At 43.1% G+C, this 15,956-nt stretch overlaps 1 protein-coding gene across 4 annotated transcripts in view; it reads right to left on the minus strand.

Moving 5' to 3' along the window:
• The window catches only part of DOCK11 (dedicator of cytokinesis 11), a 177,476-nt gene that overhangs the window by 21,806 nt on the left and 139,714 nt on the right, over nucleotides 1-15,956 (minus strand). For all 4 annotated transcript variants that reach the window (XM_031944634.1, XM_031944635.1, XM_031944633.1 and 1 more), the window contains 6 exons: nucleotides 14,530-14,667; nucleotides 8,700-8,882; nucleotides 6,627-6,740; nucleotides 4,703-4,918; nucleotides 4,554-4,611; nucleotides 158-264 (listed from right to left, as the gene is read on the minus strand). In XM_031944634.1, the coding sequence (XP_031800494.1) occupies nucleotides 158-264; nucleotides 4,554-4,611; nucleotides 4,703-4,918; nucleotides 6,627-6,740; nucleotides 8,700-8,882; nucleotides 14,530-14,667 (816 nt within the window). The remainder of the gene's footprint in view (nucleotides 1-157; nucleotides 265-4,553; nucleotides 4,612-4,702; nucleotides 4,919-6,626; nucleotides 6,741-8,699; nucleotides 8,883-14,529; nucleotides 14,668-15,956) is intronic.

Genomic DNA, 15,956 nt, shown 5'->3' on the forward strand with positions numbered 1-15,956 from the left:
GTGCAGCAAACCCACAGCTTTTTTTTTTTTTCCACACAGGAATTCATTTGACATGGCTTCCAGCATTAGTTAGAGGTCAAAACATTTGCAAAATCAGAATTTTAAACAAAAATTAATTAAGTATGTGGAGCTGGTAGAGAAAATTTGGGAAGCTTACCTCACTATAATGGACATCCATCATTCCTGCATCTTCTTTCATTGCCCCTTCCTCATCAATATTGGGAGTGATTTTCTTGAATGCGGAGCAGCCACTAGAGAATAACTCTGTGAACCATGGGAGTAAATTAATGGAAAAATCACAACGTTAACCTGTCATAAGACTTTTAGGATCAGTTATAAATTCAAAAGTGAAACCTTAGGAAAATTTGCACAAGGGCCAAAGGCATAACTGAAGTTTGTTACCACAGAAAGGAAACTTATTTCTATTTTTTCCCTCACTTCAGAACACTGCATCAGACCTTCTGTTAAAAGAAGACAACCCCAGGCACTTATCATCTTGCTCAGTAGAATTGCAAACTCCTTGAGAGAAAGGACTGTTTTGTTTTGTTTTGTTCTGTCTTGTTCTGTCTCTGTATTATCAGAGTTTAGTATAAAGCCTTAATAAATGTTTGTTGAATTACCAGTAAGCGGTAATATAACTATGAACTATCTAAATATTCACTGTCTCTGGGTCCTAATTCAGTAGTTCCCCTCTCCCAGATTCCTAAGATTTTGTTTCTTTGGTGACCTGATTAAGGAGGGTACAGTTGTTCTCCCATTTCCCCATCCTCCATGACTACTGGATATTCACTGATGTCCATCTTCAGCTCTTTATCCCACTTGAATAGTCAGGTCTAAAGCTAGTATTTGCTGGAGAGAGAATGAGAAGTACCAGAGAACTTGCAAGAGCTCCCAGGGATTACCTTTTTTTTCCTCCAAAGATGGACTTTTCCCTTTCAGTAACTATAACTAAAACGAGGCTGGGCTAGCTACAGCTTCTTGCTTAGGGCAGACTGCAGGCTGATGTTTTATTTGTTTTGGTTTTTTGTACTGGCCTTGGTCATTAAGAATGATTTTTACATTTTAAAGCAAAAAAAAGCAATGGTCCCTCTGGCGGTAGTTTGCTGAGCCCAGCCTTTGCTGGCCTAGAAGGCTGGGACAGACAGAGGATGTGAGCTACAATTGTAAATAGTATAAGATCGCCAACTGGAGTGTCAATCTCTGGGAGAAGTCTAGTTCAAGCAATAGTACCACATGTGGATCAGAGAAAAAGATTCTGGAGAGGGAAACACCCTCGAGCGCTCTGTCCTAGCGGCTTCAGAGGAGCCAAAGAACGGAACAAGCAGTTGGGGTTTGTCCCTTTGGCCTAACCAAGTGGAAACCAAGACCTTCTTGCATCTCCAGTGCTTGGGGGTCATCCACCCAGGAGAAGCAGTGGGGTTCCATCTGCTGACAGAAGCCACCTGGAAAAGGACCTCGAGGGATTTCTGAGACTAGCTCTGTCCTTCTTTAGAATTCCAGTAAAGGGATGGTCACATACTGACCCTCACGGCCGGGGCAGTCATGAGTAAGAGGAACACCAAAAGTAGACGTTTCTGATGATCACGGGGATTCTGAGCGAGGCTGACTCAGCTCCTCATGGATCACACAGATGCTACAATCAAGTTTTCTGCTAGAGAGGGTTGGGTTTATACAAGTTGGAGGACGTGGCAAGGACCCTGGGAAAAAATCCCTTTCCTACACAAGGAAAACTACAGTTCCAGCCCAAGCAAGTAAGGAAAATTGGAAGCAGGAGAAAGAGGACAGTTGAAATGGCCAGTAGTTGTGCCTGATCTGTTCCCTCCACCCAGACCCTTCTCTTAATTATAACCCACCCTATAGACTTCGCCATGAAGAAAAAGCCCCCAAATGCCAAAGCAGCCCAGGAGGCACGTCTAATGTGCCAACTGACAATGGTCATGTTATTTCCTCCCTCTTAGCAGAAAGAAGAGTTTGAGGGAAGACGTGAACTGAAAAATAGTTCAGCGTCTTAGGTTTTTTCCTGGAAAATTACACATGCTCAAACTGAGTGAGTCATATGTTGTTCTCCATGAACCTTCTGCCTTTCTCATCACCTTTCTTATTTAATAGACATACAGTACTTTATGACTTTTTTACAGCTCCGTAGTGAGGAGCCCATTTAGCAATCTGGCTTTTCATAGTGAAACATTCTCCATTTCCTCTTTAGATTTGTCCCTCCGGACGCTGTAGTCTTCAGCCCTCTTTGAAGGGTTTAGCTAGCATGATGTGGCAATAGCTCACACTTCTACTACTTACCTCTTGGCTTGAAGAGCCTAAGAACCCCCCAAACAGCTTTCTATGGTTCCTTAGTCGATGGAACTATTAATGAAGCACAGTACTGTTTCTGAGGTGCTAACTCAGCTCTGTGCTAAATGTTACCACAACATATTCCGGACTGAGCGACAGACGGCAGCTATGACTGAATATGCTTCCTCTGCTAAAGCTGCTGCTTTTTCTCCTTAAGATCCAATTCTGTTTTCTCCCAGAGAAAAAAGTTCTTTGCTGGGCAAGAAGGATAAATTCTAAGAGAGACCTTGAGGGCATTGTACAATAAATATTTAAAGAACTCGTTACAGGCCTGGACTGCGCTTGCCACGTCCTGCTTGCCCTGCTGTAGTAAGTTGGGAATTTTTCCTTAATGCAGCTGCCGGAAAAACCACAATCAGATTTATGCATCATTCTCGCTGAGACTCTGCTCAATCCCCCAGTTATATTTCGAACCTTGAAAAACTGATAAAGTGAAAGAAATTCTGCTCTTAATTTTTAAGATCTGTACTAGTGGGGGGGGGGGTCTTGGGAAATAATTTGTTTTTAATCTAAGTAACCGGATGTGTGTGTGGGCAGGCACTTAAATATTCCCTTACTTCAGATTTGAGTCCTACCAGTTTAGGAACAATAGGGTCTAACTTTAATTTCTTTTTAAAAACAAATCATGGCAGATGTTTCCAATGCCAGGTACTCTTCAGTTATCTTCTTATCTGAAATCATCAAATTGGAAATGCAATGTTTTCTTTCTTTCTTCCTTTGCTTGTTTAGCTAGAGAATACATGTCCCTATCTTAGCTGCTCTGAAGGTGCAGCAGAAACTCCCGATGGCCATGGGAGCTTTGACCTGCTCTGTTTTAGACCAGGCCCAGTTTGCCCGTCCATCCTCGGGCAACTCGGTGACCCTTTGATACATGAGGCTTACCATCCTGATGCCAAGTCACCTGAGTGCACTGCAGCTCAGACTTCCAGCCATCTTAATTGAAGGGCTTACAGCTCTGCACCACCATTCCCTGCCCAATATTTTAAATGTACTATCATTTTGTATTTTCTTTTCAGGTAAACCCTTGACATGAAAAATGGGAAACTGGGCCTTTTCTAGCAAATGTCTTACCATTTTAAAAGCTATGACAACATCACTAAAAGGAAAACAAGAAAGTACACGCAAGTTGTATCTATCTGAATTGGGCAGAATAATCTCAATATTAACTTTTTTTTCCCTGAGGCAATTAGGTTTAAGTGACTTGCCCAGGGTCACCCAGCCAGTAAGTGTTAAGTGTTTGAGACCAGATTTGAACTCGGGTCCTCCAGACTTCAGGGCTAGTGCTCTATCCATGGCACCACCTAACTGTCCCTTAACTAATTTTTAAAGTAAAAATCCAAGTGAAATGAATCCAGTTAGGATGATAATAGACAAAAAGAATATTTGTGAGCTATCTGCTTAGTTGTTTTTTTCCTTACAGGTGGGTTTTTTTTCTCATCATACTTAAAGGAGATAACTCAACAATGATTCCTCAACTAATTAAGGATCTGTGCTTAATATCAATACTCGAATATTGGGGCAAACCTTGAAGTTTTGTTCCCATAGCCTCCAAAGCTTGGCTTGCTTTTCCCCCAACGTTGGCTGTGTCTAGAGCCCCATCAGGAAGTAACGTGGGTAGCTCTGCTAGATAAGGCCAGATTTTTGCACTGGTTCTCTCTAAGGCCGGGCAGATTCCAAACTTGTGCACCTGCTGTGCGGCGTGAGTGGGTCCAATATTTTGCAAGACATTCAGAGAGGAAGCTGCCACCAAGACAAACCTTCGGATTAACCAGGGCAGATACCATAAAGACCTGGGAGTCAACCAACACACAGCTGTTGGACTAGAGTGCCCCAGAAGAGTAGGGTACTTATGAGGAACCCAGGTGTCCCATGGGCAGGAAGTGGTAAAAGGTAGGCAGATGTCAGGGAAGCAAGTCTGTTAGAGTGCTGTGAGCTCTGTAGGAATGAAATCAGAGGCAGTCTGCCAGGGAGAATAAACATCGCACACCTGACCTGGCACGGCCTAAAACTCTTATCTGTAATCCTTCTGTGAGCAGAAGGCAAAGTGTACAATCCAGTTTGTTTTTGTAACCTAATTCTGCTCAAACTCAACTCGATCTAAAGCTGAACCTAATTTTTTGAAACCAGCATCTTCGCACAGCATTAACAGATAGGTGTCGGAGAGAACGTATTCAGTCAACCCTTCTCCGATGCCAAACCCAGCTTACTTTTTCGGTGAAGAAATTCCGCCACCAGAGCTGCTACGTGGACATAACACATGGCAGCCTGCAAAAGGATGAGAAAGAAAGGAGAATCAGACAGCCTGTGCTTCAGAAGCCCCTGCAGCTAGAGCTGTACCGTAGCCCCCAAGAGTCACCTCAGAAAAATCGCCATTTTTGATATGGATCTTGGCCATGCTGTCGAGCCAGGTTTTGCGAAGCTCTGGGGTACTCGCATAAGATTTGGCTAAGCTGTACTGGAGGTCAATCAGCATCTCTGGGTCTTTCTCATGCTCCTTCATCTGGGCAGTGGCCATAAGGACGGTGCGGATTCTCTTGGTGAGATCTTTCACTTCTGTGGGAAAAGCAGTCGCCTAATTGAAAACAGAAACACAACACAGAAGGATTTCAGAATCGTCCAGTGTGCTGGAAGTCCCTTTTTTACCCAGAGAACTTGATGCTTTTTGCCACTAGATTTTAAGCTTCAAAGAAATGCCCATGGGCACATCTGAAGGGAGGACTGTAACACATACCTAATAATCAGAATTGAGTTTTGACAGAACTAGAAAATTAATCTGATGCCGGTGAACCAAGTATTATTTGTAACATCATTTGCCTACTTCCGATGCCTCACTGGGTTTTTTTTTTCTCACCAATCCGGCCAACCTCAAGTGGCCTGAAACTTTTAAGGAGGTGTTCAGCCAGAGTAGGGACCATGCTGTGTTTCTCCCATTTCCTTGTGGAGTAATACCGAAGGCAGTTTTGCCTGGCACGTTTAGTCCATCCCCTGACTACCATATATAGTAAGTTAGCAGACAATGAGGAGCAGGCTAGATGAATTCCCCCAGAGCCTTGGCACGGAAAAATTCTGACCCAAACGACCGCTTATGTGTTGCATACGACCAATCTGTCCCCATCCAAAAGAATTTTCCAAGGTCGGTGTAATCCCTCTGAGGAGATTTTTGTTTCTGGGCTAGAAGAGACTGGAAATTTGGTAAATTAAAGATATTTCTCACTGGCAACACAGCTGTGTGTGCCCACGGGCCTGTACCTTTATTCATTCAGTGTCCATTGTTTATTTATGCCGAAGGAAAAGTTAAGACCCCCTCTCCTAATTCCAGTGGCGCAACCCATTATTATCTGTGTAGGTGCTGAAAAACAGCACAAGAGAGACAGCTGGGAGTTGATTTCCATTCATTTACAAACATAAACATGTACTGTACAGCTCAAAGACCTTTTATAAATATTTTAGCCACAGGTTTGCTTATTTACTAAGTCACACACAGTATATCCCCAAGCGAACGGGTACTGCTTGGGAAAAAGGGCCGATTTGTGACCCTAACCAATACCGGTGTTTGGCACAGAATTAAGTGCAACGTACGTTTTTGCTGGATTTGTTGTTCACACATTAGCCACGACCAAGCCGAAAGGATATGATTAAGTCATATTAGAAATGTTTCAGTATGACATTTTGTGCCAAAGAGAGGCAGCCCAAAGCCCCATTTTTTGGTGAAAGCCAGTTGCTAAATAACCTAGAGCTCATTAAATATGAAAACCCTCCATGGCACTGAGGAGGGTGGCCCATTAAGAAAATACTATACTCTTAATGCAAAAAAGAAGGATGATTACATGGCCAGATTTATTTCTACATCAGTGGGATTTGCTGGAGCATGTACTCATTCTCTGGGGAAACCAGTAAGACTGGCTGTTGTACAAATGCTCCCAGCTGGAGAGCAGCTGGAATTTTTCAAATTGATTTCTTCAGCCTCCACAAAACCCCACGGGAACGGTTCTTAATTCCACATATCCCCAACTCTAAGTGCTTTATAATTCTGAGCAAAAAATTAAAAAAAGAACCTAACCCAACCCAACCCAACCCAATTTAGTAAATTTGAAACCAGGCCAGTTGTAGGACAGGCTTCAAATCAAGCTGAAAAATCATTCTCCAAGCTCAGCTGGACACAGACCTCAGAGAGGCATGGCTCCAAACAAATATCTCCCGAGTAGTCAGGATGCTTAACCTCTGGATCCCTAACCTGGAGATTACTAGATGAGAGATGAGGTACAATTAAGAAGACTCACCTTCATAGGCCTGTCGCTGTTAGCAAAGTTATTAACAATGAATAAAGACTCCTGAAACCTTGATCCTCCGCTCAGGGCCACATCTGCTATCAGCTGGCTCACCGCAATTATGATCTGGAGGGGAAGAGGGACAACTGAGGGCTTTTTCACATTTACAGATCAATGTACAGTGTAGAGTGCACTTATCTTATTAGCAGGGCTGTGAAGTAGTTAATGCACCTACCATTATTTGTCCTTTTGTTGAAAGGGTAATTAAGTGGTCAAGTGTCCCGACTCCCAAAGCAGGGCTCTTTTATACCCCACCAGGATGCCTCTCTCATTCAAAATAATTTCTATTCAAATGCTGATAACTTCAGAGTTCTGTCAATTTTCCCGATTCATTTATTTCAATCAAAAATTATTTGGCAAAACTAATGAAACCGTGGCTTTGCATTATGCTGCCGGAACTGCCAATCTCAGAGTCCCCCCCACAAATTGTGGTAATAACACTTCTTATGTTTGGCCGATCGGTGTTAGAGCCTGCTCTACAGCTGCTCTGCCAGCGGTCATGGGAAATAATGGGGAGTGGTTCTCAAGTTACGCTTAGCCTCTACGGTCTGGGCCCTGGCAAGACTGGCAGGAGGCAAAGCCGGTCACCCTCCAGCAGCTTTCGGCAGGATCCTCCCTTCCTCCCCCATCTGCTTCCTTGAGCTTCTTCTCTGCAAGCCACATTTGAAATTGAGGATTTCCATCCTCTCTTGCATTTTCTTGTTGTTTTTCCTGCACTCTGGAAGAGGCTCATGGCATCAGGGAGGTGATGCCATGACATACAAGTGAATGACACTGAGTTGAGGGAGGGCTGGGCACCGTCATCTGCCTCACTTCCCCCTGCAGAGCACTCTGGGTCCAGTGGCCAGAGAGAGATCCGGATGGCCCTGGATGCAGTGGGAAACCTCGGTCTTTTAAAGCAGAGCAGGGTTTTGAACAGTATTGTTTTGATTAAGGCAACTCCCATTCAGTGATTAAGGTAAGGGAGGGAGGAAAATTTGTAGCACAAAGTCTTACAAAAATGAATGTTGAAAATTACACATATTTGAAAAAAATAAAATACAATTAATAAAAAAAGAATCAAGGCAAAGGAAGACCTCTTTTACCCCATCAAAAAGAAAATCCAATCCTGGAAGGGAAGATCTGCAGGGTTTCTGCCAAAACCAAAACAATTGCTATTTACTTTCAGTCTGCGGCCAGCTAGAACTTGGCCTGGGCTCTTGGGATTTACCAGCTAAGTTCCTTAAAATACATGTCCTACACCCAAATCATTGTGACTCTCCCTGACTGCATCCTCTTAGTGTTTTGCTACTTTATCTGATCAATTGATCTCCAAGAAAGCCTGCTTTCCAGCAAGTCCATTCTGGACTAAAATGAGCACGTTTGGCATGAAGACCTCCATGGTGCCTCCCACCTCCTAAGTCTGCCAATCCTATGTCAATAGTGCTTCAGTCCTTATTATTTCACAGGGAACCCCCTGCAAACTCAACACCTGAGCTCCTGAGAACGTATCTCAGAAGGGAGGAATCAAAGGAAGTGCTAGGCCGGCGGATCAGATGCTTGGTGAAGCATATACGTACGAAGCGAGTGACGGTCTTTGTGTTAAGGCCGGTCTGAGCAAGTGATCAGAGCCAAAGGGTCCATTTTGACCAAAAACATCAAATATAGAAATACAGTATTGCACAAGGATTCCGTCCAACCATCTCACACTCACCCGGAGAGTGTGGAAGTTACCGAGAGTGACCTCCACACTCCCCTCTCCCATTCCCCAATATGCTCCCCCATGGAGGCTGGCTAAAAATTTTGAGGACCGTAATTTCCCAGGCTTTGAGTTGAATCATTGAGCTCAAGTGGCCTGGTGACAGGATAGCTCAGTGCCGCTGTGGCCAATAAGCAGGGGGTGGAGCGCTGGTGATAACTCAGTCACGTTGAAGCTGGAAAACCTAACAAGTACCTGAAGTGTAGCCTCCTGGGAGGGAACAAAGAGAGGGAGGAGGGGAGAGAAAGGAAGGCTGGAGAGCCAGTTGCACATTCTTTCTCACTGACCTGTAAGTGTGTTCTCAAGAAGGTCCTCCGCTTGGTGAACTCAAAGTTGCTTCTCATCAGCAGGTACAGTAGTGCAGAGGCCTCATTCCTTGTAGAGCTGATCTTCGAAGTACAGCACTTGAGGACCTCATAGCAAAAGGCTGCACACATGTTGACGCGGCCTTTGAAAAAGGCTGAGGGAAACTGGGAAAGAATAAAGGAAAAGGATGTTGGCAAAGCCATGCATCGGCAGGAAGGACTGATCCACTTCTGCCCACACCTGTGCCGTACAAATAGGAAACAAAGCTGCCTCGGGAGTTCCCGATCTAGCTGGGGACCAATCCAGGGTGATTCCAAATTGTATGCTGGGGAACCCTAATGCCATGAGCATTAGGTCAGGACGGCTGTCTGAAGCAGGTGGGACTTCAATAAGAACTTCTAGATTTTCAAGATAGACACCCTTCTTACACATTAGGACCTACGTTGTGGCTCAGATCAATTTGTATTTATCCATCTAACCACATCTTTCAGTAACACGGGGCCTATGTGAAGCAGCTAGATACATCTATGCACATTTATACTAGCTATGACCCCCTACTTCTCAAACTATTCCTTTTCAAGCCTCTTTTGCTGGGTAATCATGCAAAACATGTCTCATGATGGTGGGTGTCTTATCCCCCAAGGCCCTGAGCTAAGCCCCCTACTCTTCTCTCTCAACACTTTCTTGGCTCATGGGTCCTATCATCATTTTTCTGCTGCTGATTTTCAGGTCTATAGAAACTTCAAGACTTTCCTCTGAATTTCAATCCCACATCACCACTTGGCAATTGGATGCTTCAAACCAAATGTCTCAGAGACACTTTAAATTTAACATATCCCCAACTGAACTCTTTCTCTTTCCTCCTACAGAGGAAGGGGGGCGGTGCTCCTCTTCTAAACTCTTCTATTTCTAAGATACCGCCATTATTCCAGTCTCCCATGTGGTTAACTTTTGACACCTCCCTCTCCCTTACCCCCTGCCAAATCTGGTCATTACCATTTCTACAGCATCTCTTGCACCTGACTCCTCTCTGCTCACACTTTAGGAGGTGCCATATCACCTCTCACTTAAATGACCGCTACAGGCTCAGTCTCCCTGCTTCATTCAGTCTGACCTCCATAATCAAAGTTCTGTACATATCACCCTCCTACGCAAACTCCAGGGCCTTTCCTGTTACCTCTAGAATCAAAGACGAGCTTAAAGCCCTTCCCAGCCTATCCTCAAACTACCTTTCTAGACTCACTATATTATGTGCGATAACCAACCTGCAGGTAAACTGGCCTTTTCTATGTCTCTCACATCCAACATTCCATCTCTAATCTCTAGGCTTTTTCACTGGCTGTCCCTCCTGCCAGGAGTGCCCTCCCTCTGTATCTCCCTTTCACATAGCACCTTCTGCATGAAGCCTTTACTGATCTTCTCAACTGCTTGGACCCTCCTTCCCAAACTACCACGGATTTAGTTAGTTTATATTTATCTGTAGTTATTCTCCATATACTTCTATCTATCCTGGTTGTCTCTCCTGTTAGAATGTAAATTCTATGCAAGTAGGGACTGTTTCATTCATCTGTCTCCCCATCACCTGGTACGCTCCCTGGCACAAAGCAGACATTAACAAATGGTTGTTGATTCACATACATATATTAACACTCTCGCACAGAAGATCTTCCTGGACTATATAGCATGCATATATTAATAACAACAATAACAGTAGCATTTACATAGCTCCTACTGTGTGCTAGGCACTGTGCCGACTACTATACAAATATTTTATTAATGCTCATAAGACCCCTGAAATGTAAGTGTTAGTATCATCCTGATTTTATAAATGAGGAAACCAAAGCAAATCAAAGTTAAGACTCCTCTTCACCAGTTCAAATCTGGCCTTGGTCACTTTCTAGCTATGTGACCTTGAGCAAGTCACTCCACCCTGTTTGCTTCAGTTTCCTCATCTGTAAAATGAGTTGGAGAAGGAAATGGCAAACGGCTCTAGTATCTGTGCCAAGAAAACCCCGAATGGGGTCACAGAGACTCAGATGCAACTGGAAAACACTGAACAATGACAAAAACGGGAGTAGAGGAGATTAGGAAGAAGTGGCAAGAATTTACAGAACTCTAAAAGAAAGATCTTAACAAAACCGATAACCATGATGGTGTGGTTACTGATCTATAGTGAGACTTCCTCAAAATGAAATCAAGTGGGCCTTAGGAATTATTGCTAACAATAAAGGCTAGTGGAGATGATGGAATTACAGCTAATACTGTTAAAGTATTGCACTCAATATTTCAGCCAATTTGGAAAACTCAAAAGTGACCACCGGACCGGAAAAGATCAGTCTGCATCTCAATCCTGAAGGATGGCAATGGCAAAGAATGTTCAAATTACTAAACAATTGCATTGATTTCACATGAGAACAAGGGAATCCTTAAAATTCTACAAGCTAGGCTGCAGCGATAGGTGAACTGGCAAGTACCAGAAGGACAACATGGTTTTTGAAGACACAGAGGGACTAGAGACCAAATCACCAACATTCACTGGATTATGGAGAAAGCAAGAGAATTACAGGGAAAAAACCCCATCTGCTTCAAATGACTACACTAAAGCTTTTTTTTTCTGGGTGACTCACAACAAATGTGTCAAATCTTCAAAGAGATAGGGGGACCAAATAATCTCATTTGTCTCCTTAGGACCCACGTGTGGGCCAAGAAGCAACAAAAACAAATGTGGAACAACATCATAAAAGGAGTAGGACATGGCTTTCTAGAGCACTGCAGATGATAACTTGCAGCCATGAAATTCAAATAAACTTGCTGTACCAGCAGCCTAAAGAGCAGACATCACCCTCCTGACAAGTCCATATAGTTAAAGCTATGGTTTTTTTCAGTAGTACCGTATGGCTGTGACAACTGGATTATGAAGACAGTTGAGGGCCACAGAATCTACACTTCCAAACTGTGGTGCTCTGGAAGACTTTTGAGAGTTCCTTGAGCAATGAGAAGAAATCACTTGGTACCGCAAGAAATGAACGATTCACTGGAAGATCAAATACTGAAGCTGAAGCTTAAATACTTCGGCTTCACAATGAGAAGATGGGACTCTGGAAAAGGCGGATTCTGGGAAAGATTGAAGGCAAAAGAACAAAGGGTGGCAGAAGACTAGATGGATACATGGTGTCCCAGAAGAATGGACATGCATTTGGACAGCTTTGGGGGAGATAGTGGAGGCCTGGGGTGCTATGGTCCTCGGGTTCATTACGGGTTGGGCATGGCTGAACAACAGTAAGATATTCCAGCTGTGGTCTGACTAAACCGTTCTCTTAGAGATTATGCCTCCCAATTTCGTCTAGTATAATATTCGATTTTCTGTGCTTCCAAGTCCACTGCTGATTTACATTAAACCCACAGTTCACTAAGCCCACTCTCCAGAACTTTTGCAAACAATTATGTACAAACAAGATAAATCTTATGTATAAAAGGTAAATCTGAGCTAATCTCAGAGGAAAGGCATTGAGATCTGAAGCCAGGATGAACAGAAAAGGAACGTGAGCATTTTAGACAATGAAAATGGGAGATGAAGTGTTGTTTGTAAGGAATGGCAAGGAGGCCAGTATCACTGGATCACACTGTATGTGTCGCAAAATTATAAGAAGACTGAGTGGGTAGAGGGAAGCCAGGTAACAAAGGGCTTTGAGCACCAAAGACAGCATTTTGTAGTTGATCCTGGAGATGACAGGGAGTCGCTGGAAATGAGTGAGTAAGGGAGTGATATGGACTTTATGAAGATCACTTTGACAGCTTAGTGCAATGGGGAGAGACTTGAAGACTGAAAAGAAAGCTATTGGAATTGTCCAGACGTGGAGTGACAGAAGGGTGGCAGTCGTGTCAGAAGAAAGAAGAGCAACAGATTAAATAGGGGAGGGAAACAGAACAGAGATCCAGGGTGACTCTTGATGGTACAAAGGACATCAAGAAGAGGAGAAAATCAGGGAGGAAAGATGAGTTCAGTTTTGGACCTCATGAATTTAAGATGTGTATGGGACATTTAGTTCTAGATGCACAATGGGTACTTGGAAATGTGAGACTGGAAATTTAGATTAGAGAAGTTGATCTGATAATCATCTACAGAGAGATGATAATTGATTCCAAGGTGATTACTCACTCTAAGATTCACCAAGCAAAACAGAGGGAGAAGAGAGCCCAGTACAAAGCCTTGGGTGACAGTTGGAAGGGCACAATCTAAAGATCCAGCAATAGAGACTGAGGACAGGTTAGACAGATAGGAGAACCAAAAAAAGTTAAATCCTGAATCTGGCGCATACTAGCTGTGTGACAATGAATGAAATATAGGAACAGAGATTGAAAGGTGGAAGGATCCTTAAGAAGTAATTCCCTCATTTTTCAGGTAAGGAAACTGAGCTCAGAGAAGTCATTTGCTTCAAGTCATACAAGTCACCAAATAGGTTTTTAATCCCAGACTTCTGTCTCCAAAGCCATCTCTTCATGATACTTGGGTACCTTTGAGATCAAGTCCCTTCTAGCACAAATTTTTTGCAAATGAATTTTGGGAGGGGCATTTCTACTTCCTCAAATAAGAGGTCCTCTACTAAAGCGAATTCACTGTTGCTGCTGATGTTTTGAAAATACACAGTGAGAAAAATGCTGGCAGAGTTCCATTTTGCATCTATTTTTTGTACCTCTTTCAACTTCAATCAGATGCTATTCAAAAAATAATGGCAATTTGCTCTCCAACTATGTAATAACAGATCACTTCAGTGAATGTCTTTATCTTGTCAAAATTACACATTATAACAAGAGGAAGCTGAAGTAGGTTTCACTCTAAGATGTTTTCCCCTCGTCTTCAATCTTTCTTTGACCATAAACATCTTTTCAATCTGTGACACTCAATGGCTTTTGCTTCAGTCACAGAATTTGTGAATGGGAAAGAATCTCAGTGGCCAAGAGGTGTAACCGGTAACAGAAAGGAATCCTCGTCATGGAAAGGAATCCTGTCATAACCGCCGCTTGAAGACTTCCTCCCACCTCTCAAGGCTGCCTATTCTACATAATACAGTGCTTATTATTAAGGACTTTTCCTCATCAAATTTAAATTGCAAATTTCCCCCCTTCTCCCAGTGGAGACCATGTTGTGTTTTCCAAACTAACATCCCTGTTTTCTTCACCCAATCCGCATTTGGCACGCAGTCAGGGCCATTCATTATCCCGATTGCTCTCCTCTGGACAGGCTCCAATTTATCAAAATCTTTATGAGTCTGTGATGCTCAGAATCGAACCCCGTACTCTGAACACAACATTCATCAGCCTCTGTCAACTTTGAGCTCTCGATGAGGTAAATGACCCGAGAATAATCTGGGGCCTTCAAAAAGAATTCACCAAACATTGCTTGAGCATAATGTTCGGTTCTAGGTGCTGTTTAAGAGAGAGGCCCTGCCCTCATGGAGTTCTAGGCTAGTGGAAGAATGATGAAGAGATCATCATTCTTCTGCTTTAGTTTTAGAGTTCATTTTTTAAAAGCAGAAGAAAAGGAAATCTGGTGCAAGCAACTGTTTGAAAATGATGGTCCTCTTGGAACCTTATGGGAAAGTAGGCTAGGAAAGGATAAGAGAAAAAGCAACCCCATCCACTATTCCACAAAAGCTCTATCCTCTATCTTAAGACTCTTCTCTCTGTTGGTGCTAATTAGGATACTCTTCATGGCTTGTTTCATGGGAACCAGCAAAATGAGTAACAGAGTCCTTTGGGGGCAGTGACTGCCAACTATCCCCTCTTAAGGCAACCTTCTGTCCGTCTTACCTTGCTAATGAAAGCCCTCAGAGAGGCAAAGACGTGCTTCAGGGAGGCTTCTGACTGTCCATTTTTCAAAAAGGCAAGATGAATATCGAAGACTTTTTTCATCAATGGGTTGTGACCATCATTATTTAAGAGTTGATTCTATAAGAAACAAGAAAACAACCATCAACAATAGGCAGCTTTTTGTTCTTTTGATAAGCAATGCAGAAGGGACTTCACTAATAAAACTCCTTATCAAATTATCAAGTTAGAGAAAATGATAAAGACCGGAGCATAATTCAACAGTATTTTATGAGATCCTTCTTTGGGCTCGCATGTAGTGTTCTTGGTTCCATAGATGGTAGGCCTTTTAACAAAGCAGAAGGAAAAAAAAAAACTTGAGGATCTGAAGTCTTTTTCCAGTGCCATAAAGCAAACAAGGAGCTAATGAGAGAAAAGAAGCATTACCAATCTTTCTTTAGTTAACCATACTGCCTGTAAAAGAACAATTAGTAGCTTCAATAATGGTGCAGCCAACTAGCCTACAGAGAGAAACTGGATTTCTCTGTGGGAAAATGAGCAAAGTAGGAGTCAGAGAACAAATACAATTTGGGGGAGGGTAAAATGTCTACCTTGCATATGCTTTTACTTTCAAATAAGGATTGCCATGAGGCAGTCTGTCTGCTAGTGACACTGGATATTTGTGAGTCGACAGAGATGACTAATTGGGCATGCAGAGACTGCTCAGTCTGTTTAAGTGACATCTGTAGAAGAGTAGGGTGAAGGGAAGCAGATATTCAGCTTTAAAGGCAATTACTAAGTTTGAGTAAGCTTGAGTCGACTCCATTTAGATTCCGCCTCCATGACTCAAAGAGACCATGGATTGAAATGAGACAGGGAAACAAAAGAAAAAGCCAACCCTTCCTTGCACTCCAGGGCTGGGACAAATCCAAAATGAACCTCAACAGCAGAGCCTCCTCACATGGTGCCAGATCCTCTCTTCCCCAGCAACCAAAAGTAAATGGAGAACACAAGGCCCAAGGCCCTTCTCATGCCTTGGAATGCTAACTTTTATTAAGATAAGGACAGATTTCATGTGTCCACAGTGGGAGTGCACATTGTCTCAAGTGTGTTCTTCATTCTGCTTTCCTTCCCTGTACTTCTTGAAATTTGCACCAGGTTTTTCATGGCCAAAGTGAAGGGAGGGAACAAAGGATTTTCACTGGATTACTCAGGCGGTGGCAAAAATCATTTCCATTTTCATCCTTTGCAGGGTGCCCATAGCCACCATGGGAAGTCAGAGAGTGGCTGTGTGACTGTGGGCAAGTCACTCACCATTTCAGTGCCCTCAAGCAACTTTCTAGGACTAAGTTATATGAGAACTGATGATTTGCATCTGGGAAGGGTGTTTCTACACTGGGAATTCCCCATGCTGATGAAATCAGAAAGAA

This window comes from Sarcophilus harrisii, chromosome X (genome assembly GCF_902635505.1).
Source record: "Sarcophilus harrisii chromosome X, mSarHar1.11, whole genome shotgun sequence".
In the NCBI taxonomy this organism is placed as follows: domain Eukaryota; kingdom Metazoa; phylum Chordata; class Mammalia; order Dasyuromorphia; family Dasyuridae; genus Sarcophilus; species Sarcophilus harrisii.